This window comes from Hemicordylus capensis, chromosome 5 (genome assembly GCF_027244095.1).
Source record: "Hemicordylus capensis ecotype Gifberg chromosome 5, rHemCap1.1.pri, whole genome shotgun sequence".
NCBI classification, from domain to species: domain Eukaryota; kingdom Metazoa; phylum Chordata; class Lepidosauria; order Squamata; family Cordylidae; genus Hemicordylus; species Hemicordylus capensis.
In genome coordinates, this window is record NC_069661.1 from 162,519,120 (window position 1) to 162,544,537 (window position 25,418).

General features: G+C 43.6%; 1 protein-coding gene across 5 annotated transcripts in view; it reads left to right on the forward strand.

Annotated features, from left to right (window-relative positions):
• MOV10L1 (Mov10 like RISC complex RNA helicase 1) overlaps positions 1–25,418 on the forward strand; it is a 77,969-nt gene that overhangs the window by 19,330 nt on the left and 33,221 nt on the right. For all 5 annotated transcript variants that reach the window (XM_053253389.1, XM_053253390.1, XM_053253388.1 and 2 more), the window contains exons 7-15: positions 976–1,127; positions 1,257–1,428; positions 3,412–3,606; positions 7,196–7,310; positions 12,641–12,818; positions 13,356–13,426; positions 13,756–13,847; positions 15,508–15,566; positions 16,771–16,877. In XM_053253389.1, coding sequence (XP_053109364.1) covers positions 976–1,127; positions 1,257–1,428; positions 3,412–3,606; positions 7,196–7,310; positions 12,641–12,818; positions 13,356–13,426; positions 13,756–13,847; positions 15,508–15,566; positions 16,771–16,877 — 1,141 coding nt within the window. The remainder of the gene's footprint in view (positions 1–975; positions 1,128–1,256; positions 1,429–3,411; positions 3,607–7,195; positions 7,311–12,640; positions 12,819–13,355; positions 13,427–13,755; positions 13,848–15,507; positions 15,567–16,770; positions 16,878–25,418) is intronic.

A 25,418-nucleotide genomic window follows, 5' to 3' on the forward strand; every position in this document is an offset into this window, starting at 1 on the left:
ACTTCTGATTCTTAAAGCACTTCTCATGACTAGACCATGATACAGTTTTCTGCTGTGGTTTGAAGGTGGGAGGGTCAGAGAAACGAGTAGCATATCTACAAGGTTAACATGAACTTTAAGTAGAACTCACATTTACAGCTGGTTTAACTAAGCTTTAGCATGATTTCAGGTTGGTAACTAGGGTGTAACTATATCCTGGTTGTTTTTTTGTTTTTGTTTTTTTGCATATTTATGATGACCTCTCTGAAAAGCTTAACTGTAAAATGTAATGGGAATTTCCTTCTAGTGATGTCACAGTGAATGGGTGAATGCAACTGTACCTGTGCCATTACTTGACTCCCTCCCTTTATCACCCTGCACTCCACAAGCTGAAAACAAATTGAAAAGACAGTTGCAGTCTCCCTGGAATATTGGGAAGGGATTACCTTAAACACAGAAGGCAACCAGACTTTTAGTAGTGGCAACATTTTGTAAGGGGCGATAGTTATGAAGAGACAAGAACACTGGTGCAGGAAAGACATGTTATGTCTGTCTTGCTTTTCCTTTATGCCTAATGTGATTGAGTACATCTGTTAGTGGACACAGAGCTGCTAAGATGCAACACACAAAATGTAGTGAGTTACCAAGGCGCACTGTGTTGTCAGGCACCATATGGAGGACAGATACATGATCAAATCCTTCATTTTGTTCTCTTGCATTGATCACGGTGGAAAGTAAGTCAGGTTTTTCTAGTTATCAGGATATTCTAGGTATACCCTATTGGAACGTATTGTCTGGTCACCAGGTCAAGTATGACGGTATTCTGAAAGTCTTGTCTGTACATTGTTGACTTGGGATAGGATAAAACTTGCTTTCTATTCTTGGATATAATCTTAGCCCCATTGAAATTGTACTTTTTGTTGAAACATTGTGAATATTACAAATATTGGCTGACAAGGTCCATTGTTGATGATATGATTTCCTTTTTTCTTTTAGGAATAAAGGTCAAGCAGCTCATTCTTTAATTAGCTGCAGATTAGGTGGCTGGGAAAAAAATAAACAATTTTGTCTTCAAATGCTAGGAGAATATCACAAGGATTCAACCACATCACTAGTAGCATCTGTTTTCACTCAAGGAGCTAGTCCAAGTAAATATCAGAAAATATCCTAAAACTGTATAATGGCTTACTTCATAATGGTCTTTACAGAAACTTCAACTTGTCATACTTGGTATAAAATAGAATGCGGTAGTTTAATTTCCCATCTTTTTTCTATAGAAGTTGAATCTGTGGATCTAAACACTGGAGACCATGACAATTCTGTTATCAAGCAACCTGAAACACTAAGCAAACAGAGAGTACCTGAGAAAGAAAAACCAGTAGAGCCTAACAGGAATATCTCTCTGCCTTCTGGTAGAAAGACTTCCATAGTGATTATGTGCACTGCAAAGTAAGTGTTCTCTCTCCTGCTGTTACAATTTGGTACTCTGTATTAATGGCAGGAACTCTAATGAATAGCTTCACGGAATTACGCCGGCATTTGCATGCTGGAGTAATAAGGATGCTGATCCCTAGCTTGTGATGGAACTTGGGAGAGTCTGCATTGGAATGCCAAGTCAGATGCAGAAGATAACCACATCACCGGTTCAAGGCCAAATAAACATAGGCAGCATTTATGCTTCCTGCTTACCTGAAAACATCATACTAGGCTGGAGTTAAATCTCATTAACAATTGATTTCATTAGGGAAGTAGCTGCCACCATGGAGGAAATTCTAGCTCTCGGGTATATTGCACAAGATGGCTTCAGAATTAGTCCTTGCTTATAAGTTGTTAAACTGCCCAAGACTCTTCCAGCAAATGTCTTGGGCTGTTCAATCAGTTTGCACCTGTAAGGTAGTGTTTGAAAGCTTAGAATCAATGCTTTGTCCACCTCATTCAAGCAGCCAGATTTGTTGGTTGTGACTTTCTGATATCCTAGTCCCCTGCTCACAGATCAAGGAGGCACCTTTTTTAGAGTGATGATTCAACCTCCAAGCATGCCAGTTACAAAACACCACTGTTCAATCTTCTTTATTTAGCTTGGTATTGGATAAAATGCATAGTATTTCTAGGGATGTGCAAAAAATTTCGGGCACAGATCGATCTGTGCCCGAAACGAGCAATTTCGGGTGATTCGGGTCCGAACCGAATCACCCCTGATGTCCCCCGATATTTTTCAGGGCGGAGCCGAATCACCCCTGATTCGTGCCTGAAAAATTCGTGTGATTCGGTATGACATCTTTGAATTTCCCGCTTTTTTGCCTCCATTGATTTGAATGCAAAAAGGTCTGATGTGATGTCAGCTTGAATTTTGGGTCCCAGGGGCAAAATAGTGGGGTGGGGTGGTAGTGCCCAATGGTTGGAGGCTACCACCCAAATTTCAAGGGAATTGGGCAAAGGGCTGATTTTGGGGGAATTGTTGAAGTTTACGCGTCTTTAAGGTTTTTCCCCATAGAGAAGCATTGAGGTGTCAGCAGCCCCATAAGTGCACTTGGGGGGTGCTGGGGTGGCCCAGAGCGAGTGGTAGTGTACTGCACATAGAGTGCCAACCACCCCCATGGGTTTCTAACCCATGGGGTACAGGGTTCTGTTGTTTCTTAGATGTTCTGAGTGTGGATTCTATGATAGCAAATTAGAGTGGATTCATGGTGTTTCATTGAAAATCTCATTAGCTATCATAGAATCCACACTCGGAATACCTCTGAAACAACAGAACCCTGTACCCCATGGGTTAGAAACCCATGGGGATGGTTGGCACCCTATGTGCACTACACTACCACTCGCTCTGGGCCACCCCAGCACCCCCCAAGTGCACTTATGGGGCTGCTGAAAGCTCCATGTATACCCTATGAGGAAAAACCTTAAAGACACGTAAATTTCAACAATTCCCCAAAAATCAGTCCTCTGCCCACTCACTCTGAAATTGGGGTGGTAGCCTCCACCCATTAGGCACTACCACCCCACCCCACTCTTTTGGCCCAGATCCCACGCTATGCCCCGATCTGCCCCAAAGACACTAAAACTTCAAAAATCCCCCCAAAATCAGCCCTTTGCCCAATTCCCCTGAAATTTGGGTGGTAGCCTCCAACCATTGGGCACTACCACCCCACCCCACTATTTTGCCCCTGGGACCCGTTTTTCTTACCCGAATCGATTCGGATTTAATCCGAATCTGAACCGAATCGAGTGATTTGGGTAGCCCCGATTCGGGCACAGAACAGAACGGGGGTAATGCGGTTCGGGTCCCGAACCGAATCACCGAAAACCCGAATTGCACACCCCTAAGTATTTCTGTTTTCACACATTCAATAAAAGATAACTCTTCTGTACACCTTCTCTCTCATTTAGGGCTTAATGCAATTCTTACTTAAAATTTTTTTTTATCTCTTAAAGGAATCCAGGACGCTGCAAAGAACTTTTGTTGCTTTGCTTTTCTGACTGTTTTATTGGTCGCTACATTGAAGCAACTATAGTGGCAGAAGAGGAGTCACTAATAGCAGCCTCGGAGCCTTTTTCCCCAAGTAAACGTTGGATTAATCCTGAGCCCCAGTTCACCAAGGCAACATTAGTTTTACCAGAAATGAAAAGGTACACTCTCCTACACCAGAACTAATCTTTAAGAAATGAAGCATTTTCTTTCCTAACAAGAAACGACAAGTGTGACCTGTCATTACAAATCTCATTTGTCTATATTTCCCTTTCATTCTTAGAAGTGGGTACATCTTCAGGAAATAATGCACTTTTAAACAAGATATGTTAGAAATTCTGCTGGCTGAGTTAAGATCAATATTTTCAGAGCCTGCTTGCATCAGGGAAAAAATCCTAAGTGAGATGCTGCCAGACTTCTGTGGCCAGCCATTAAGGTTGCCAAGCATTGTAGTGGTGCTTACATTATGTTTTCCTAAGCATTAAGATAATTCAAAATTGGTGTGTTGCAGTCTGGCTTGTGAATTACTGCAGCACACACTAGAGCAACGTATGGTTTTCCTCTGAATTTGAGGGTTAAAATATTTTAAAATTCAAGATCAAAATCTGATTAAGAATTTGAAGTTAAAATTCTTGGAGATTATAATCTCTAAGAATTAGACTTAAACATATTATATCCTTCCCCTTCCATTCCCTGCTTTTTCAATGCATTATAATACCCTTCACAGCATCTGCAGTGCCCGACTTCAGCATAAATTCACCTGTTAGAGCAGAACAGTAATAAAGCGCCTGTTGAACAATGTTTGCATCAGGTAATATGGGAGCTGCTTTGTATGGGAACATAAAGTAGTAGCTAGCTACTACTTAAACAGGCAGAAACTATTCATTCAGCTAAATTGTTTGTCCAAATTATCAATCCAGAAAGTTAGGGGCTTGTGAAGAGGGTTCTTTTCCTAACTTACTTTTTGAAGCAGTTGTTAGGAAGGATGGTAAGGATGGATTCAAACCAGTGGTACAGCACCTGAAAGGGACATTATATCTGTACCAGAGAGAACAAAACAAGCATGACTTTCTGTTTGCTGGGAGGGAAAATGTACTTCCTCCTAGCAGCCATTGTCTTGACCAGTAGCTGGGGTCCACCTGTCCTTGCCCTCACATTTTCAGCCACAGGAAAAATAATAGTTGTGTTTCAAACTCTCTGGAGAGTCCAGGCAGTCTTATATTGTAGTAGTCCAAAACATTAAGTTTTGGTTTGGTCCTAAATGGTCCACTGCCTTGGTGGCAATTGCAAAATATATACAGATATACCTTTTAAAATGTGTACTGTAATGTAATTTGTTTGCCTGGACACTCATCTCCTGCTTTTCTTCCTTTTGCAAACTTGCTGACACTTTAAATCTAGCTGCTATGGCACTTGTCCTCTGTTTTAGCATAATCTTAACACTGAAATTAACTAATCCTCATTGTCTGGCATGCTTTCCAGTCAGTGTCTAGCCTTTATGCATATTGCATATTGCTTTTTAACAGACTTGGAAGTTGTAAAAGGTTCTGTACTTGTAGGCAGTCTCCAGACAGTATTAATTAGCAGTGCTTTCCTTACCTGTGCACTTCCACTGCAGCTGGGGTAGATAAAGAAATCTCCCCTCCAAACATATATACTAAAATCAGTGAAACTATTTGCCTCATGATTGATGTTAGAGAGAACTTTGCTAGCCTACAATTCTAACCCTTGCTGGAATCTGAGACTGGGCAACATTGACTCAAGCTATATTATGTTATCAGTTCAGTCTCCCTCACACCACAAAGTGGTGCAGAAGCACATCCACCTTCCTTCACTGTGCATGAACATTATCTCCATATGCAAATACATCTATCTTGGATCAGAATATACATATTGCACCTTTGTATACATGTATTTTTTTTAGTGTCCTTGCACTCCCCTGCCCAGAATATGCCCAGCAGAGTTCCTGGCAAACAGACACCTACCCTGCAGCTCCTCCACTGGATGCGGGTAAAGTTCTTGATGCACTTTTGAAGGAGGGCACGTACACTTTCCATGCTAGTTCCAGGGGTGTCTGGCAGACCCTGGTAGGGTGCTTTTTCTCAAGCAACTTCCCTTCCTTCCCTGCTTCTGCTGCTTCCAGCTTGTGTCTGATGGGCAGGCATGAGTTGGAGGCTGCAAGTAAGGACAAGGGTGCATTACTAGAAGAGGGCTGAGTAGGAAGGAGCAACGTGCCCCATCCTTCCTTGCTTACTGCCTGCAGCTGATGCGAGCTGCAGTTTTTTAGACTGTGAGCCCTTTCGGGACAGGGAGCCATCGTACTTATTTATTATTTCTCCATGTACCGCTTTGGAAACTTTTGTTGAAAAATTGTATATAAATATTTGTTGTTGTAGTCGTTGTTGAAAGGCCACATTGTTTCTGTTGCTCTTGCACATCCATCACCTTCCTCAAGCAAAAGATGGATGAGCTGAAGCTGGAGGATGGAAGAGCACTCCCTGAGGGGGCAAGGTGATGGGAAAGAGGAAGGAAGAGGTGTGGAAGCAGCAGGCTCTGCTCCAGGCAGCAGCACCATCCTCCAGAGGAGAGAAAGAAGGGAAGGAGAGAGCAAACGGAGCAACATGCCTGTTGGGCTGCTCCATGTTGCATTCACCCTCTCAACAGCAGGTGGCAGTAGAGTTAGCCAAGAGGGGCTCTGCCTTGCAGCATGAGTTGTCCAAGCAGCATCTCCAGTCATCCTGAGTTTGACCTGAGGTGCAGGGAGCCAGGGACTGAAAGGAGCTCTTGGCGCTGTGTTTGTGTCAAGGCCTCTGAATGATACAGCACAGCTGGCCTTGTGGTAGCAAGCATGAATTGGCCCACTTGTTAAGCAAGGTCCACCCTGGCTTGCATTTGAATGAGAGACATGTGAACACTGTAAGATATTCCTCTCAGGATGGGGAAGAGCATTTGCATGCTTGCATGCAGGGCTTCCAAGTTCTCTTCTTGGCATCTCCAAGATAGGGCTGAGAGAGACTCCTGCCTGCAGTCTTGGAGAAGTCAGTCTGTGTAGATGATACTCAGCTAGGTGGACCAATGGGCTGGCTCTGTATAAGGCAGCTTCCTATGTTCTGCTGCACCACATGGATCAGCAAAAAGGTCCTGTGGGCCAAATCGGCCTCTGTGCCATTTATTGTGCAGGGGAGATGTAGACCAATTGGAATGGTTCAGAAGAGGGCAATGGCAATGATTGGGGGTCTGAAAAACAAATCCTATGAGGAAAGCTTGAAGGAACTAGATATTTTTAACCTGGAGAAGAGAAGATTGAAGAGGGACATGATAGTACTCTTCGAATGCCTGACAGACTGTTGCATAGAAGAGGGCAAAGACTTGTACTTTGCTGCCTCAGACTAGATATAATGGGTTTAAGCTTACAAGAGGGTAGACTTCAGTTGAACTAGTGTTCAGCTGAAAAATTTGAAAAGCTTGTTAATGGTTCAACTTTGAAACAAATTACTGGGGATGGAGGCTCTCCTTTGGAGGTATTGGAGCATAAGCTGGACAGCCATCAATGCTCTAGCTCTGGATTTCCTACATGAAACATGGGCTTGGACTATATGGCCTGCAAAAGCCTTTCTAACTCTGAGTTTTGCGGTGTGCTTTTTATTAAAGGTAGTCATACTGTAACTGGCTGGATTTGATATGTAAGCGCTGCATCTCGCCCCGCCATCAAAAAATTTGATGCTGCTGTGTTTTTTTTAAATATTTTAGAAAGTCAGGGAGACAGCTTCCAAATTTCCTTCCCCAGTATCCTATTCCAGACAGATTAAAGAAATGTGTGGCAAAGAAAATGGACCTACTGGCTTTTCATCCTCTTCTTGGAGAGGTAGGATGCTATTGTTGCAATAGATCAAACATACAAATACATAGCTCACATGTCACTACAATCTTCAATGTGTATAATACCCTTCTTACGGTGTCTGGCTGTTATGTACCTGACATAGAGGGTTGCAATCAGTGTTCCCTGGCGTGTTTCCAGGTGCATGGGCACTCACATGGTTTTGGATTTCCGCTCAGTTGATTTTAGATTTCTCTCTGAATCAATAAGGTCCCACTCTGAATGCACGTGCGCACACACTGCCTTGATACTGCTGCCCAGAACAAAACTAATTCTGTACACAGATAGGGATGTGCACGGACCAGTCCGGAGGCCATTCTACAGGCCTCCGGACACGGGCGGTTCGGTCCGGCAAGATTGGGGTGGGGGGTTCCATTAAGGGCGGGGGGGCTTTACTTACCCCTCCCAACAACGGCGCCGTATTTAGTTGAGCAATCGGGCGGCAGGATACCTCCCTGCCGCCCCCTTCAAACCCCGCTTGGCCTGCGGCTGCCCCCTTCAATCCCCCTGCCACCCCCAATCCCCCTGCCGCCCCCTTCATTCCCGTTCTCCATAGAAAATGGGCGGCAGGATAACTCCCTGCTGCCCTTTGCCGGCTTGGCTGAAAAAGGCTTCTTAAAAGCCTTTTGCAGCCAAGCCGGCAAAGGGGTGGCAGGGAGTTATCCTGCCACCCGTTTTCTAAAAGGAGCAGTAGTTCCTTTTAGAAATCGTGCGGCAGGATAACTCCCTGCAGCCCCTTTGCCTGCTCAAAAGCGCCGCAAAGGGCGCATGCACTCCGCCAGCTCTTCGGCATTGCAGGCATTAATGAACAACGACGGGGGTAGGGGCGGCAGAGAGGAACTCTTCCGCCCCAAGAAGCTTCTTAAATGCACCAGCGCTGGAGTGGAAAGAGCGGCGTGGGGGGTAAGTTCTACCACCCCCCCTTAAAGTCACACCCCCGCAAGTGCTGGACCACGCTGCGTCCGGACCATGCACACCACTAAAAGCCAGATGGAGAGTTAAGTCTCCATGCTACTGTACTTCTGAGTAAGCCTGCCCAAGATTGCGGTATCCTATGCTTCCCACTCCCCCACCTCCTCCCATCTGTCAGTCGGACACTTCCTAATGCTTCTTCAGAATTAGTTCTCTCTTCTCTTAGTTGATAGTCCTGTTACCCATTCCTTACTGTCAGAATGCTTACAAGAAAAATGCACTTGACTTCTGCAATAAGAGGGTCTGATTGAGTTCAGTGGAGTGAGCCATTTGAATTTCACATTATTTTTTTAATTAAAAAAAACACCTGCTGTAATCTTGGCAAAATATAGCCCATTGCCTGTTTACAATGCTCAACTTATCCCATAGTTCCCAACATGATAATTTCTTTGTTTCGATCTTCAAGACATTGGAGCAGGGGATCCTTGTTTTTGCAGTGGGGAAATACTATTACTCAAGTGAGGGCCACTTTGGTTTAAAAAAAATAAATCTCCAGAATGAGAGCCGTTTCCCACTTCCATGTAGTGCTGTGATTTTCCCAGCACTGGGGAGAGGGCTACAAGAATAACAGCTCTGTAAAGCCCCAGCAACGCAAAGTACTGTAAGTGTTATCCTTCTCAGAACTTTCCCTACAGAGTTCTGTGACCAGTGCTGGGGAGGATGACATTTCCTAGAACTCTGTGTATGCTTTCCAAGATGATGCTGGGGCTTTACAGAGCTCTGTTGTTCTTATACCCACTCCCTGCTCTCCAGTGCTAGGGAAAACACAGCACTGTGGAGGTGAGAAATGGCTCTCACACTGGGGATTTTTTTTTAATCAAAGTGGCTTCTACATGCGCCTTCCAAGATGTACATACTATGGTATATTTTGTTTGTTTTTACATTTATATCCCACTCTTCCTTCAAGGAGCCCAGTGACTTTATCCCTTGAGATCCTATGAGATAACCTATGAGATAACTTAGACTGAGAGAGGAGTGACTGGCCCAAAGTCACCCAGTGAGTTTCATGGCTGAATGAGGATTTACCATTGTAAGATTCCGTTATAGTGCAGAATTACCCTGCAACTGTGTTTGAAATATATAAAATATAATGTAATTCACTGTATTAGATTATTCAGTGTTCATTAGAATCAACACTAAATGTGACATTAGAGGTGGGTATTGGATTGCCAACAATGTAATGATGATAAATTTCCGTTTCACAAACCACAAAAATTAGATAGTCCAAAAAACGTACTGGTTTAGGACCAGAATTGTATAATGTCACAAATTGTGTTTGCTTACAACTTGCCCTTCATGCAGCCACACTTTCCCTTGGTCTTTGAGGCCCAAATCAAGATGAGGTAGATGGAGTGGCTGGCACCAGCAATGATGCCTCACGTTGTCCTGTTCCTGTACTGCCTTATGTATTGCTAACGGAATTCTCCTGTGAGTGGACCCATGACTGTTTGTTGTTTACATCATTAGCTTACAACACTAGCTTGCAGGATTGGTTCAACAATTGGGAGGGGACCCTAACCCTATTTTAGCACCCTTTATCAGCCTTATTCTGAAGACAGCAGGTTTTAAGGTGCACTCCAGTAAAGGCTGGATGGCAGCAGCATCTGAGCCTGTCACAGGCTCGGGGAGAAAGGTTATTGGATGCTCTTTTATCACTGGCTTGCCTCCCTGTTTGGGACTGTAGATTTAGAGGATGCAAAAAACTTAGAAGTTGGTCCCATAGACTATAGAAGATGCTAGAGTCACTTCTGTCTTTTATGATCTCTGGTCCCTGGGCCCTTCCAGTTCTATTTTAAAGCCTCAGTTAGTGCACAGAACACTGTTAGAAGATGAGGGCAACACCGGTCTGATAGATGAAGGGGGTAACATAATGGGTTTTTCTGTAGAAAACATTAGGGCAGGAGTTTTCAAATTTGGGTTGCCAGATGTTGGGCTACAACTCCCATCAGTCCCAGCCATAACATCTGGCAACCCAAGATTGAAAACACCTACAGTAAGGCTCAGATGCTTCATAAGGCAGGACCAGGACAATGTAGGCATTTTTGCTGCTGCCAGGCACTCCATCCTCCCCACCTTGATTTGAGTCTCAAAGACCAAGGAAAGTGTGGGTGTATGGAGGGCGAGTTGTAAGCAAACACAATTAGTGACGTTGATCAACATCCTTACTGATCACATGGCAAGTCAGTTAAAGCTTTATCAGCCCAAGGTTCTAATTTTCCTGACTCTGGAACTTGAGCCAAAATGAGATAGCCTTAGCTCTGGTCTGAAACCAGCAGGGTTTTTGAATATCTAATTAATTGTAAGCCAAGAATAGCATGGCTGAAGGTGTAAAGGCTATATTAAACTAGGTTTCAATTAATGATCCAGTAAAAGTAGCTATTAAATAAGAACGGCTGAGTATCTGTTTTTGGAGACAAATGTCTCTTGTTCATTTGTTACAGTGACCACATTTGCATGTAATGTGGAACCACGGTTTTGTGCTCTCCCATCTGAATTTGGACATGCAGGAGGCTGTGTTTCTGCAGTCAGTCTAAAAAGCTGAAAAAGACCTAGGTGGGTTCAGCCCAATGTGCAAAAGGACCCAAGAAGAACCCACCACCATACAACAGCCTGAAGATTTTTTTAAAAAAATTAAAATATGGATTCTTTTAAAAAATTATTATGGGCCTTCCTCAGTGGCATTGTTATAAAGGAATTGTTGTAGTTCCTCAAATAGAAGCTATGCTCTCATGTGGAGCCAGAAGTTTGATGTTGCAATTAACACAATTTCAAGCTTTCTCTATAAAAGATAATACATAATCTGGATAAATATATGAAAAGTTCAGCTACAACATAAACAATCTACCAATGTCATCCCACAATACAGACAGGTGTAAAACATGCATGTTTATAACTTCTGAATTTTTAACCCAGCTTCATTCAGAAATGCCCATTCTTCCTCTCTCCACGGGCTCATAACATGACACACAAAATGTCAAAAAATATAATACACATAATATTATTAAGAGCAGACAAGCATTAAACCATGCATTCACATGGTAATTAGGGATGTGCACGAATCTATTTTTTCCAATTTGATTTATACCTGAATTGAATCACCCCCAATTTCTCTTGGGTCCAAATCTGCCCCCCAATCACCCCAGATTTGATTTGTACTCAAATTTTCTAAATCTATTTGGGGCAAAAAAGATGTTCCAGAGGTGGAGTGAGGGGTGGTGGTGGACGGTAGTACCCAGTGGGTGGAAGCTACCACCCAAATTTCAAAAAAATTGGGCAAAGCGTTGATTTTTAATTTTTTGAAGTTCATGCATCTTTAATCTCTTTCCCATAGGGAATAATGGGGATTTCAGCAACCCCATAACTCCACTTGTGGGACACCGGGGTGGCCCAGAGTGCTTTGTGGTGTAGTGCACATAGGGTGCCACCCACCCCCAAAACATGTGGTTGTCTTTGGTAGAATACAGGATGGCTTTACCATTGCCACCTCCTGCGTCGTATGAGATGATGCCTTTCAGCATCTTCCTATATCGCTGCTGCCTGATATAGGTACCAATGTGGATCTGAACCGGCAACCTCATGCTTGCTAGGCAAGTCATTTCCTGCTGTGCCATTAGGTGGCTCAAGTATTGCATACTTCCACCATTTATAAATTTGTAAAGCTTTTAATGATCCATGCATATTTTTTTAAAAGTTCATATTTATAAACATATGAAATAAAATATTTAAAAAATGAACTCTTATAAAAGAGTTAATATTTTCTAAAAAGTAATTTAAATCTTCAGGCTGTTGTATGGTGGTGGGTTCTTGTTGCGTCCTTTTTCTGCAAGTCAGTGACACTGCTGAGAGGTGCGGTAGCTGGCTATATAGGCTTCCGTCTTTACTGAAGGACACCCTGCACAGCCAATCGTAGGATTGGAACCAGTTGAACTTCCTCCCTTATCTCTGCTTCCACAGCCAGTAGCCTGCAGTTCTGAATTTAGACATACTGAAGGCTGCCTGGAACTTTGGGTTGCAGTGACGAAACTCCCTACAACCTGGGGTTTCAGATTGGAGTTGCAATCCTGAACCCTCGGTTTCATCACTGCGCCTGACTGCCGTTCCCTGCATTCAGACGTAAAAGTCTGTGGAACCTCAGGCCTATTCAGCTGCGATTCCACATTGTATGCAAATGCAGCCATAGTGTCCTCTTGAAAGGTCAGTACTTTGACAGGTGCTCACAGGCAATTTGAGGACCTAACATTCATTGTTATTTGACAAAAATGTTTTATTACGTTGAGTACAGAACTCCATAGGTTCTTGGGATTCTCTAGTTCTAAACAGTGTCATAAAACTTTCTTTCATTTCAGGGCCTGACTCTAGATAATTATAAAGAGAACTTTTCTACTCTGCTTTGGCTTGAGGAAATTCATGAAGAGATGGAAATAAAGGATTTTACCATGTGTGGAGTCACTTTGAAAAAGAATGGAAACTTCCTAGTACTTGAAGTACCAGGAGTCACAGAGGGTCGTCCCCCTTTAAGTCCAGGTGTGGACTTTCTGAAGTCTTAATGTTGATATTGCACAGGTAGCAGAGTGTATATTGTCAATATAAACAGCATTATGTGATGTAGTTATCCTGATAGCGATGAGGGCTTGTAAAATACTTCTGTTTCTTGTGATTTTCCAATCAGAAGAATAAAATTTTTTGTATCTACCTGAATCCATTTTCTTTTTAAATACCAACTTCTTGCTTGTGTTTACATTCCAGATAACCAGTATTAAGCATGTATTGTATGTATTGCCCACCTCCTATTTTCATTTAGCAAGATTAGTAAAAAATGACTAAAACATGTTAAAAGGCTGGCACATTAAAATCCTATCCAGTAGGAAGGTTTTGGGACCCCAAATCAAACTAACTTCAGGAGTCTTTCCTATGGTAGATTCTGCTTCACAGAAATAGTATACTGATCATTCTCGTCTTTGATAAATTGATTTTTGCCACACATACATATAGAGAGGGGTCATATAGTTGCTATTACTTGAATAGAGAAAAGCCCTATCTAATGTGTGTGTTCTAAACTAGGTGACAAAGTTATATTAAAGACCCAAGACTACTTGGATCAGATGATCCACTATATTGCATGTGTTACTGAGGTAAGTTAGCTAGCTGCTTTTGCTTTATTTGGTTTAGTGTGTCTCGTTTTCCAAGGCTTCTGAGGAAACTGGGTGTAAACAAAAAATTTATCTTGACTATGGCTTCATTTCAAGTAGCCCTTAGAATGGTTTCATAATTACTTCATTCAAATAGTGTTCTTGCATGTTTTCAGTGCTTCTGATCTCCTCAAATATCAATTCAGTGTAGTTTGACTGCCATTAAATATTTTATGTGGAAGCATTTGCTGGCATACTTTAGTTTCAAGAGATCCAAAGCTCAACAAAAGTAACAAAGTAAATGCTAGTTTATTTTCCTATTTTATATACAGATTAATGACGAAGACGTTACTCTGAAGCTTAATCCAGAATTTGAACAGACTTATAATTCTGAACCAATGGATGTGGAATTTACTTTTAGCAGGTATGCTGTGAAGAGTTTTAAAGTTGAATCTGAGTTCTCTGTGCAGCAAAATATGTACATATGTGTTTTGGGAAGTTCATTCTTGAGCCTCACTGTCCTCTGCTTTGTATATGTCTAATGGTTTCACATTGGGGGGAATCCAGCCGCTTGCTGCCCAAATGGGAGGTGCGGGCGGCGTGTTTGCTCCAGCCCCCTTCCCACAAGGAGCATGGAACACCGGGTGAGTGCTTCCCATTGGCTCCCCGGGTGCTCACAGGGTGGGGCTAGGGTGGCAAGCGAGGGAGTGCGCAGGCGCCCGCTCAGTCCAGCCATAGCTGTTCTCTGGCAGGTCACCCTTTCTCAGCTCCTTGCTTGCAAAAGTGAAATAATACTTGCAGGATTGCTGTGAAGACAGTCTTATAAAGTGCCTGGTGTTTTAATGGGCAAGAATGGATAGTATTGACTTTCTGGTATACTCAAAATGTTCTACTGTATTAAAACATATTAATCTTTACTAAAAAATAAGAGGTCCTCATTTAGTTTAAAAACTTTTTTCCTATTGTTGGCTTTTAAAGATAACACTAAGGCTTTCATGTAATTGAGATGAAATGTTGCATAAGACCGTTTTCAACAATTATTTTTCTAGTTGCTAATGTTGAGTGGTGGTTCAGCAGAACCAGCTGGATTTAAGATGCTAGTCCTCTTGTGTCTGTGTAAAATACAGCAGCATCTCAGAGTGGAATTACAGTGACATAGCCACCATTGGGCAAGATGGGATGAATGTCTCTGGGCTGCCAGCAAACAAAGCACTTGCCAGCTTGAAACATAGGAACATAGAAAACTGCCATATACTGAGTCAGACCATTGGTCTATCTAGCTCAGTATTGTCTTCACAGACTGGCAGCGGCTTCTCCAAGGTTGCCGGCAGGAATCTCTCTCAGCCCTAAATTTTGTATGGTTATGTGCAAAAAGACAAGTGTATCTCTTTTAAACAGCAATGGGACAAATTGTGGAAATGGATGTTGGACGTAACCCCTCCCCTCCAATTACCTGATGTGCCTTGTAATCCCCCATCCCCGAGTTACAGTACTGCCTGCATATACTTATAACCCTGTGGGTCTCCAAATCCTTGTGTGTAAATCTTTATAGATATATGATGTACAAACAACTACTTTGTATATAATTGTGCTTTGGCAACGTACTGTATGCTTTGGTAGTTTGTTGGTTCAATAAAAAAATCTTGTCTTATAAAAAAATTCTTGTCCTATCTTGGAGAAGCCAGGGAGAGAACTTGAAACCGTCTGCTCTTCCCAGAGCAGCTACATCCCCTGAGGGGAATATCTTGCAGTGCTCACACATCAAGTCTCCCATGAACATGAAGTGTAGCCCCTCACTCTTTCCTATCTGACACTTTTGAGTGCAGGAAAGAAAGAAAGAAAGCACCCAGCCAGCGAATGAACTGCCAGCTGGGAGCAGGTGAGGAGGCCCTCCATTCTGCTCTCCCCAATGCTGGCCACACCTCCTGCATCAGCATATGTCTGTTGCTGACATGGGCGTGGCAAATCCAGGTGAATAGCTGTTTGACCCTGGACTGCCATGAAGCCTACTACACCCCTGATCAGGCATACTTTACAGTCCCTGTAAATGTTAAAGTTTAGCTTTTATTTTGATCTATTGACAGGACTACTAGCCGGAGATGCCATTTTGCACTAGAACAAGCTATCCATCTAGGAGAAAAAGGTAGGAACTGTTTTCCCCTCCAGTGAATGTTGTGGCAATACTGAGGAAAGATTCAGGTCAACTTTATACAAAACTGCCACTGTGTGGAGGCCCCTTGAAACTGCATCTGCATAAGGTCTTGTCTGTACCCCCATGACATTTCTGTAAGAATGTGGCATACGGGTCAGCCAGTGTCAAAGGGCGCTTTTCCCAATGGCTCTGCACAATGTTACTATGAACAACTTATCATGATGACTGTTCATAAGCTGCTGCTTAAGGAAAAGCCACAATATGGTTGTGATTTAAGGCAATTTTGTCATGGAAAATGGATCTCTGTGCAAGGCACTCCTGATAAAGAGATACCTTGTGGATTGCTGTGACTTCTTTGTACAATGGCTGCTTGGTAGTGGCATATGAAGCTGTTCCAGCCGATATGCTCGTGGATTATAAATTCTTTCAGTGTCCTCATTAACTTGGTTAAATACTTCTCTGCTGAACTAAGCTGTTTGAATAGGAGGGGAAAGCTATTCAGGGCAATCTGGTCTTCCTGCTCTGCTTTCTGGTATGTGATTGTTTTATGCCTGAACTAAATATTTTGATGCAGTTTGTCAACATTTGATACAGAAGTAGTGTGTGTAAAATCTGTAGTACTGTGAACTGCACAATGGGGTGAGGAGGATTGGCTGTTCTGCTCACTTGGATGCCCTATTACCCTCCACCACCACCTGCTCTTGCTTAAACTTAGATTCTGTCCTTGTGCCCCTTCTTTATGTGTATTGAAGCCATGCCAGTTTTCCCACAGTATTGTACTCCCTTACTGATGTGGCTTCAGCATTTATTCCTGAAGAAATTGAGGCAGGTTTTTTATGCTGGAGCTGCCTCTGATTCTCTCTGTATGAGGGTCAATTCACATGTTTGTTTCTGGTATAGTAAACCCAGCATGAAGCATTTTCCAGTTAAGAAGTTTCTGTGAAACATGTAGCCCACTAGCACATCGGAAAAAGTGCTAGCATGTTTGGGTATTTTTCATGCATTCTGCTTCAGCCAAAAAAGCACAGGCTTAGAGAAGGTACTGCTGTACCTTCAGTTCTTTTCAGACAAGGAAGGCAGAGAAACCTGTTGAAATCCTCTAACATCAGTTGGCATTGAAGAAGCTAGTTGGTTGATGTGATTTATCAGGATTACACACAATTTCTGTTTTTCTCCCTGCCTCTCCTGCTCCAAGTTTTGTTTCCAGATAGTCTGTCTTTTCAGTCTCCGCAAGTTGTCAAGAAGTGGCATGACTCAGAATGTTCTGACAGTGCTCAAAAACAAAGCAACACACAAGATGAGGTAAGCCTCTGATGCTAATCTGCTATCAGCTTTATGCTGAACAATTTACTGCTAAGTGTGGTAGCCTCAGTTGTGAAGATAGCGCAGAACTTTTTTGTTGCATTGCGGCTATGGAAAAAGGGCTGGTTCTCACTTTTACATGTTGTACTTGGGCACTGAGGTTCAGAAAGTTAATCAAGGGAAAGTGAGGGCCTATATAGTAGTTCGTGTGTTCCGTCTTAAATGTTATAGTTTTTGGATATGACTTAGCAGTTTATCTGTAACAGTTCCATGGGTGCATCATCCGTGTCTGTCTCTTTGTCCCTAGAGTTCTTTCATGACTGTGTTCCCTGGTGACACAGTACTGAATAGTCTATCTACAAAAGGAAGCTTTTGTAGAGTCCTCTTATGCTAGAGAGTATTGCAATAGCTGCAGTGGCCCAAGACTGATTCCAGCAGGCTTTTTTTATTGTGTAACTAGGTACACATGGCCCTTTTGCATGCACTAGGCATAGGCAGTGAGGGCTAGAGTTTTTGCAGTTAGTCATAATGGGGAAAATACACCAGGGTAGAGAGAAACCTGGAGTTTGGCTGAGGGTGGTTTGATTTAAATAAAAACTATTAAAATAAGTGATTTAAATTACTAAGAGAGAAACCTGATTTAAATCACTTCCTACTGATAATTACTTCACATATTTCTTAGTGGTGTAAATTTGATCAGTAAAACATCTTAATGTACAACTCAGTAGAGCATTTACAGTACATCTTCTAAGAGGATATAATTTTTTTAAATTAGTTTAGGAAATAGTACATATTGCCTCATTTCTTAACATAATGGATACAGGAAGACCTCGCTATTTGTGGGTCCAGCACTTGCAGATCTGTGGTTGGGTAATTAGCACCGAACCTCTGTATACTTGGCAGGGGTGCTTGTTAAAGGGTTAAACCTGCATGTCTGTGGATCGGGGTGGCTGGAAATGACCTTGGGGGTCATTTCCGGCTTCCATTTTGATTTCTGGAGTGATCGAGAGCCATTTTATGGCTGAAACCAGGGCAAAACCCACTATTTTTGGATGATTTCTGGCTGGGTTTCAGCACAGTAGAGCACTTTGGGGGGTCATCTGGAGGCGATTTAGGGCAAAAACCATGTTTTTCAGTCGATCTTTTCCACCCAGGAACCTAACTCCCCAATTCCCATTACTCTAATGCCCTGTTGTTCACGGATTCGGTATCCGTGGCTCCCCTGCGGAACGGAACCCCTGTGAGTAATGTAGTTCTCCTGTAGGGATGTGCACGGAACTGCAGGTGTGGCCGGTTCATCAGCCAGTGGGTTACCTTTTAAGGAGCAGGAAGGGTGCTCCCCCCCGGCCACATTTCCCCCTCTGGCGCTGTCTTCAAAATTGCTTGGTGCGGGGCGGTTCAGTGGTTCAAATTTGAACCGAACCAGACATCAGGTTAGAGTTGCAGGTTCAAATTCGAACCAAACTGGGGAGGGGTTGATTTGAATGGGTTCAAATCTCCAAAAGTGGGTGGGGTGGTAGTTGGCACCCATGGGTGCCTACCACCCAACCCTCAAAGCAATCGGACACTCGTATGATTTTTTATGATTTCTTGAATTTTTAAAAAAAAATTATCATAGGGTATAATGGGACTCGAACCAGCCCATTATTCCCTATTGTGGAGCACCCATGGGTGCCAACTACCACCCAGGTCCCTAAGCAATTGGACACTCCTACAATTTTTTATGAATATTTGAAACATTTTTAATTTTTCTCATAGGGTATAATGGGACTCAAACCAGCCCATTATCCCCTATTGTGGAGCACTTAGGGGCACAAAAGTGGGGTGGATGGTAGGCACCCAGGGGTGCCTATCACCCACCAAACCCCAAGGCAATCGGACACTTCTCAGATTATTGGTGAATTGGAGAAAAACCTTAAAGACACATAAACTTTAAAAATCAGCCCTTTGCCCAATTCCTTGCAAATAATTCTGGTAGCTTCCTTGCCCCCCTTGGGAACTACCACCCACTACGCTCCGCTCTAGGCCACCCCTTCCCCCTGATATGAAGCGATACATTTGCTGGAATCCTCATTATTCCCTATGAGGAATTCAAAAATACTTTTGAAATTCACCAAAAATCGGAGGAGTGTCCAGTTGCCTTGGGGTTTGGTAGGTGGTAGGCACCCCTTTTTAATGAGAAACATGCCCTCATTAAAAATTAAAAATAAATGCAGTAGACCCAGTTCCCATGACTGAGAGATGTCTCTGTATCTGCTTGACCTAGTCATTCTAAAAAAGAATTGAGGGCAGTGCTCAACCTCAACAAGTTCATAAGAAAGATAAACTTCCATATGGAGACACTGTGATCCATTCTGTCAGCCATAAGAAGTGGACTTCAATTCAATAGACCTGAAGGAAATGGTCCACCAGCACTGTCAAGTGTCTTTTGGATTACAGCTTTGTAGTGAACATTCAGAAGAGTCCCTTAACCCCAAGCACTCAAATACTTGATCTAGGTGTGGTAATAGATGCGGCAAAGGGGTCTGTAAGCCTTTCTCCAGCCCACAGTAACAAGAACTGAAAGAATGCAAGGCAGCAAGGGATAGGGGAATTCTCTTTGCTGCTGATGCTATCTCAGTTTCTGGCTCCATGATAGCAGTCTGGTCTAGTTTTCAGTCTTGCCCTCTCCAGTGGATCCTCCTTTTCTGGCAGGACCAGGTTACGCAAATGTCAAGAACCCCATCTCACTTCCAGTCCATCTAAAAAGATGATTGTTGTTGACCTTAAAAGAATCCTAATTTCTTTCTTTGCTCGAGTAAAGATCACAACATACGAAAGCTTAATGGACTGAGAGGCCCACTGTCTCTAGGGCCACTGGGTTCAGAATAAAAAACTGCACGGTATAAATGGGTTGGAACTTTGGGCAATGAGGAGGGCTATCCTGGAGTTCCAACTACAACAAAATTGTATCATCTTAGTAAAGAAAGACAAATCAATGGCCAAGGCCCACCTAAACAGACGAGAGCACCAGATCAAAGTCTTTAGTGAAGAAGGCCATGCTCATATTCAGCTGGGTAGAGAAAAATGTACTGTCCCTCACTGCAGTACATTTGAAGGAGGAGCTCCACACTGTAGCAGACTGACTGAGCAGGGAGACTTGGAACAGAGCCTCAACAACAAGGCATTCTCTCATCGTTTCCCATTTCGGGTACCAGGATTGGACCTGTTCTCATTAGAAACACAAGCCCAGTTAAATAAGATCAGTTTCAGGCTCAAACTAATGTTTTGCCCTATGGTACTGTCCCTTTTAACCCTGGTCGACAGCTTTCATTCAGGCTGGATGCAAGCTTTAGAGGAAAAACTGAGGAATTGAAGATTCTCTCCCTCAGCCTGTTGTCTCTGGCCTATTCTAAGGCAAAGGAGATGATAATGCATCTAGGATATGGACATGCAAAGGGACAGGAGTCTAGCCTCCCGTAGCTTGGAGGTTGGAAACCATAGTAAAGATTTCCCCCCGGCAAAATGTCTTTATAATCTTGTAACATCAAAGTACCAGAGAGCTTTCACCTTAGCCAAGCTTAAATGAGCTGCCATCAGATGTACTGGAGGAGAGATATGTCCAAATTGCATATGCAGATCGGATTTGTACCTGTCGGGGGCGGGGTTGAAACTGTGTACCATATACTGTTGTATTAAGAACACAAGAACAACCCTGCTGGATCAGGCCCAAGGCCCATTTAGTCCAGCATCCACTTTCACACAGAAGCCCACCAGATGCCACAGGAAAGCACACAGGCAGAGCTGTGGGCATGCCCCCTCTCCTGCTGTAATCCCCCTGCAGCTGGTATTCAGAGGCATCCTGCCTCTGAGGCTGGAGGTAGCCTATAGCCCTCTGACTAGTAGCCATTGATAGATCGCGCCTCCAAGAAGTTATCCAAACCCCTCTTAAAGCCATCCAGGTTGTTGGCTGTCACCACTTCTTGTGGCAGAGAATTCCAAAAGTTAATTGTGCATTGCGTGAAAATGTACTTCCTTTTGTTGGTTCTAAATTTCTTGGAAATCAATTTCATGGGATGATCCCTGGTTCTAGTGTTATGGGAGAGGGAGAAAAACTTCTCTATCCACTTTCTCCAGACCATGCATGATTTTATCGACCTCTATCATGTCTCCCCTCAGTCGTCTTTTTTTCTATACTAAAAAGCCCCAGAAATTGTAGCCTTGAAGGCCACCTGATAGCACAGTGGAGAAGTAACTAGGGATGTGCAAAACGTTTCAGGCACAGAACAATCTGTGCCCGAAACGACCAATTTCGGGTGATTTGGAGCCGAACCGAATCACCCATGATGAGACCTGATAATTTTCGGACCCAAAACGAATCACCCCTGTTTTGGGCCTGAATTTTTCGGGTGTTTCGGGTCTCCTTTTTGTGCCCTAGAAAAGTGCCAGCCTTGTTTTCTTCTTCTCCCTCTGTTTTCAGTTTGACGTCTCTTTGAATTTCCCGCCTTTTTGCCTCCATTGATTTCAATGCAGAAATTGCTTTCCTTTTACTTTAATTGAAAAGGTCCTGGGGCCAAAAGAGTGGGGTGGGGTGGTAGTTCCTAATGGGTGGAGGCTACCACCCCAATTTCAGAGTGATTGGGCAGAGGGCTGATTTTTGGTGAATTTCTGAAGTTTACGCGTCTTTAAGGTTTCCCCCCATTAAGTATAATGGAGGGTGTATCGCTTCACATCGGGGGGAAAGGGGTGGCCTAGAGCAGTGTGGGGTTGGTGGTAGTGCCGAGTAGGGGCAAGGAAGCTACCTGAATTTTTTCAAAGGATTTGGGCAGAGGGCTGATTTTTGGTGAATTGTTGAAGTTTACGCATCTTTAAGGTTTTTCCTCATAAGTTATAATAGAATGGAGCTTTCAGCAGCCCCATAAGTGCACTTGGGGGGTGCTGGGGTGGCCCAGAGCGAGTGGTGGTGTAGTGCACATAGGGTGCCAACCACCCCCATGGGTTTCGAACCCATGGCGTACAGGGTTCTGTTGTTTCTGAGGTATTCTGAGTGTGGATTCTATGATAGCAAATGAGATTTTCAGTGACACACCATGAATCCACTCTAATTTGCTATCCTAGAATCTAAACCTTAAAGACATGAACTTCAACAATTAACCAAAAATCAGCCCTCTGCCCAAATCCTTTGAAAAAATTCAGGTAGCTTCCTTGCCCCTACCTGGCACTACCACCAACCCCACACCGCTCTAGGCCACCCCTTTCCCCCCGACATGAAGCAATACACACCCCATTCTACCTAATGGGGGGGAACCTTAAAAAGTGTAAACTTCAGAAATTCACCAAAAATCAGCCCTCTGCCCAATCACTCTGCAATTGGGGTGGTAGCCTCCACCCATTGGGCACTACCACCCCACCCCACTCTTTTGGTCCCAGGTCCTGTTTTTCTTACCCAAATCGATTCGGATTCGGGTAAATCCGAACCGAATCAGGGGTGATTCGGGTGAGCAACATTTGGGCACAGAACAGAACAGGGGTGTTTCGGTTCGGGTCCGAACCGAAACACCGAAAATACCGAATTGCACACCCCTAGAAGTAACTTGCCTAGGGAGCAAGAGGTTGCTGGTTCAAATTCCCTCTGGTATGTTTCCCAGACTATAGGAAACACCTATACTGGGCAGAAGCTATCGCTGAAAGATGCTGAAAGGCATCATCTCATACTGCGTGGGAGATGGCAATGGTAAACCACTCCTGTATTCTACCAAACAAAACTAAATGGCTCTGTGGTCGCCAGGAGTCAACACTGACTTGACCACACAACTTTACTTTATTGTAGCCTAGCCTCATAAGGAAAGTGCTCTAGGCTCCTGATAATCTTGGTTGCCCTCTTCTGCACCTTTTCCAGTTCTACAATGTCATCCTTTAGGTGCAGTGACCAAAATTATATGCAGTACTCCAAGCAGCATAGTTTTGTATAAGGGCATTATAATATTAGCAGTTTTATTTTCAATCCCCTTCCTAATGATCCCTAGCATGGAATTGGCCTTTTTCACAGCTTCCGCACACGGAGTCAACACTTTCAACAAGCTGTCCACCAAGGTCCCATTATCCTTCTCCTGGTCAATCACTGACAGCTCAGATCTCATCAGCGTATATATGAAGTTGGGTGTTTTTTTTTGCCCCAGTATGCATCACTTTACACTTGCCAACATTAAACCACATTTTGTCGCCCACTCCTCCAGTTTGGAGAGATCCTTTTGGAGCTCCTCGCAATCTGTTTCGGATTTTATTGCCCTAAAGAGTTTGGTGTAATCTGCAAATTTACCACCTTGCTGCTTACCCCTACTTCTAGATCATTGATGAATAAATTAAAAAGCACCAGTCCCAGTACAGGTCCCTGGGGGACCCCACTTCTTACTTCCCTCCATTGTGAAAACTCCATTTATCCCTACCCTCTGTTTCCTGTCCTTCAACCAGTTACCAATCCACTTTCTTTGTTGAAAGCTTTTTTGGAAGTCCAGGTATACTATGTCAACCGAATCATCTTTATCCAAACACTAGTTGACATTCTCACAGAACTCCAAAAGGTAGGTGAGGCAAGATTTACTTTTGCTGCAGAAGCCATGCTGGTTCTCCCCCAGCAGGGCCTGTTCTTCTATGTGCTGTACAATTTTATTCTTGAGAACGATTTCCATCAATTTGCCTGGAACAGACGTTAAGCTAATTGGCCTGTAATTTCCCAGATCACCTGTGGATCCCTTTTTGAGAATAGGTGTTACGTTGGCTACTTTCCAGTCCTCCAGTACAGAGCCAAATTGTATATTTTTGCAAGGAAGTTGGCAATTTCACATTTGAGTTCTTTGAGGACTCTTGGATGGATGCCGTCTGGCCCTGGCAATTTGCTAGCTTTTAATTTGTTTCAGAGATTTTAGAACGGCATCTCTTGTCATCTCTATCTGATTCATTTTTTTAGCCTCTGTCCCTGAGAATCCCGGTTTAGGAACAGTTATACTGCTCAGTATCCTCTGCCATGAAAACGATGCAAAGAAATTATTTAGCTTCTCTGCAACCTCCATATCCTCAATAATCCCTTTCACTCCCTCATTATCTAACAGTCCAACCACCTTCTGGGCAGGTTTTCTGCTTCTGATGTATTTAAAGAAATTTTTCTTATTCCCCTTGATGCTTTTAGCTAAATGTTCTTCAAACTCTCTTTTTGCCTCCCTTATTGTCACCTTGCATTTCTTTTGCCATAGTTTGTGTTCCTATTTGTTCTCTTAATTTGAGCAGGCCTTCAAATTTCTGAAGGAAGACTTCTTCCCCTTTATAGCTTCCTTGACCTCATACTGGCACCCTCCCAGTCTTGATGGTACCATTCCTCCTTTTTGGTATACATTCTAACTGGGCTTCTAGTATTGTGGCTTTAAGTAAACTTCATGCATTCTGGAGCAAAGTGGATCTCCTGATTTTTCCTTTCAGTTTTCTTTTCATCCAACTCCTCATTTTAGAGACTTTTTCCCTTCTGAGATTCAGAGTGTCTGTGTTAGAGTTCCTTGTTGATTCTCTCCCCTCAGGAATGCTGAATTTGATCTAGGGATGTGCACGGAACCGTGGAGCTGCAGTCTGACTCCGGGGAGGTGGCTCTTTAAGAGCGGGGGAGGGTGCAATTACCCCTCCCGCCGCTTTTCCTCCGTCGGCCCTCCGTTATTTTCCGAAATCCATGGGGCGGCAGTGTACCTCCCCGCTGCCCCTTCCCCTGTTGTTGGCCGGAAAGTCAGAAGTATCGTCTGCATGTGCGCACGTCACGCACACGATGTGCGTTCGTGGCGGGACTGCAATGGCGGGTGCACGTGCAGACGATACTTCTGCCTTTCCGGCCAACAACGGGGGAAGGGGCAGCGGGGAGGTACGCTGCCGCCCCATGGATTTCGGAAAATAATGGAGCGCCGGTGGGGGAAATGTGGCAGGAGGGGTAAATGCACTCTCCCTACCCTTAAGGAGCCACCCATTCCCCTGGCGTCGGACCAGTGGAACCACTGGTTCCATTCACATCACTAATTTGATCACACTATGGTCACTGTTTCCTAAAGGGTCCATGACACTGACATCATGCATAAGGTCCTGGGTGCTACTCAGGATTAAGTCCAAGGTCACCTTCTCTCTGGTTGGTTACATGACCAATTGTTCTAGGCCACAGTCATTCAGCATATCTAGAAATTTGACCTCTTTGTTCTTTCCTGACTGTGAATTTACCCACTCTGTGTGTGGATAATTGAAGTCACCAATTATTACTGCCCGTTCTCTCCTTGAAGCTTCCCTGATTTCCTTATGCAACTCCCAGTCACTGTCAGTGTTTTGATCTGGAGGACAAAAGCACATCCCCAGTAGCACATTTCCTTTCAGGCCATGTATTGTCACCCACAGAGTTTCTGTGGAGGACTCCAGTCCACCTAGGTTTTCTAGCTTGTTAGATTCTATCCCTTCTTTAACATACAGTGCTACCCCTCCTCCAAGGCGCCCCTCCCTGTCCTTTCTATAGAATTTATATCGAGGGATAACCGTGTCCCA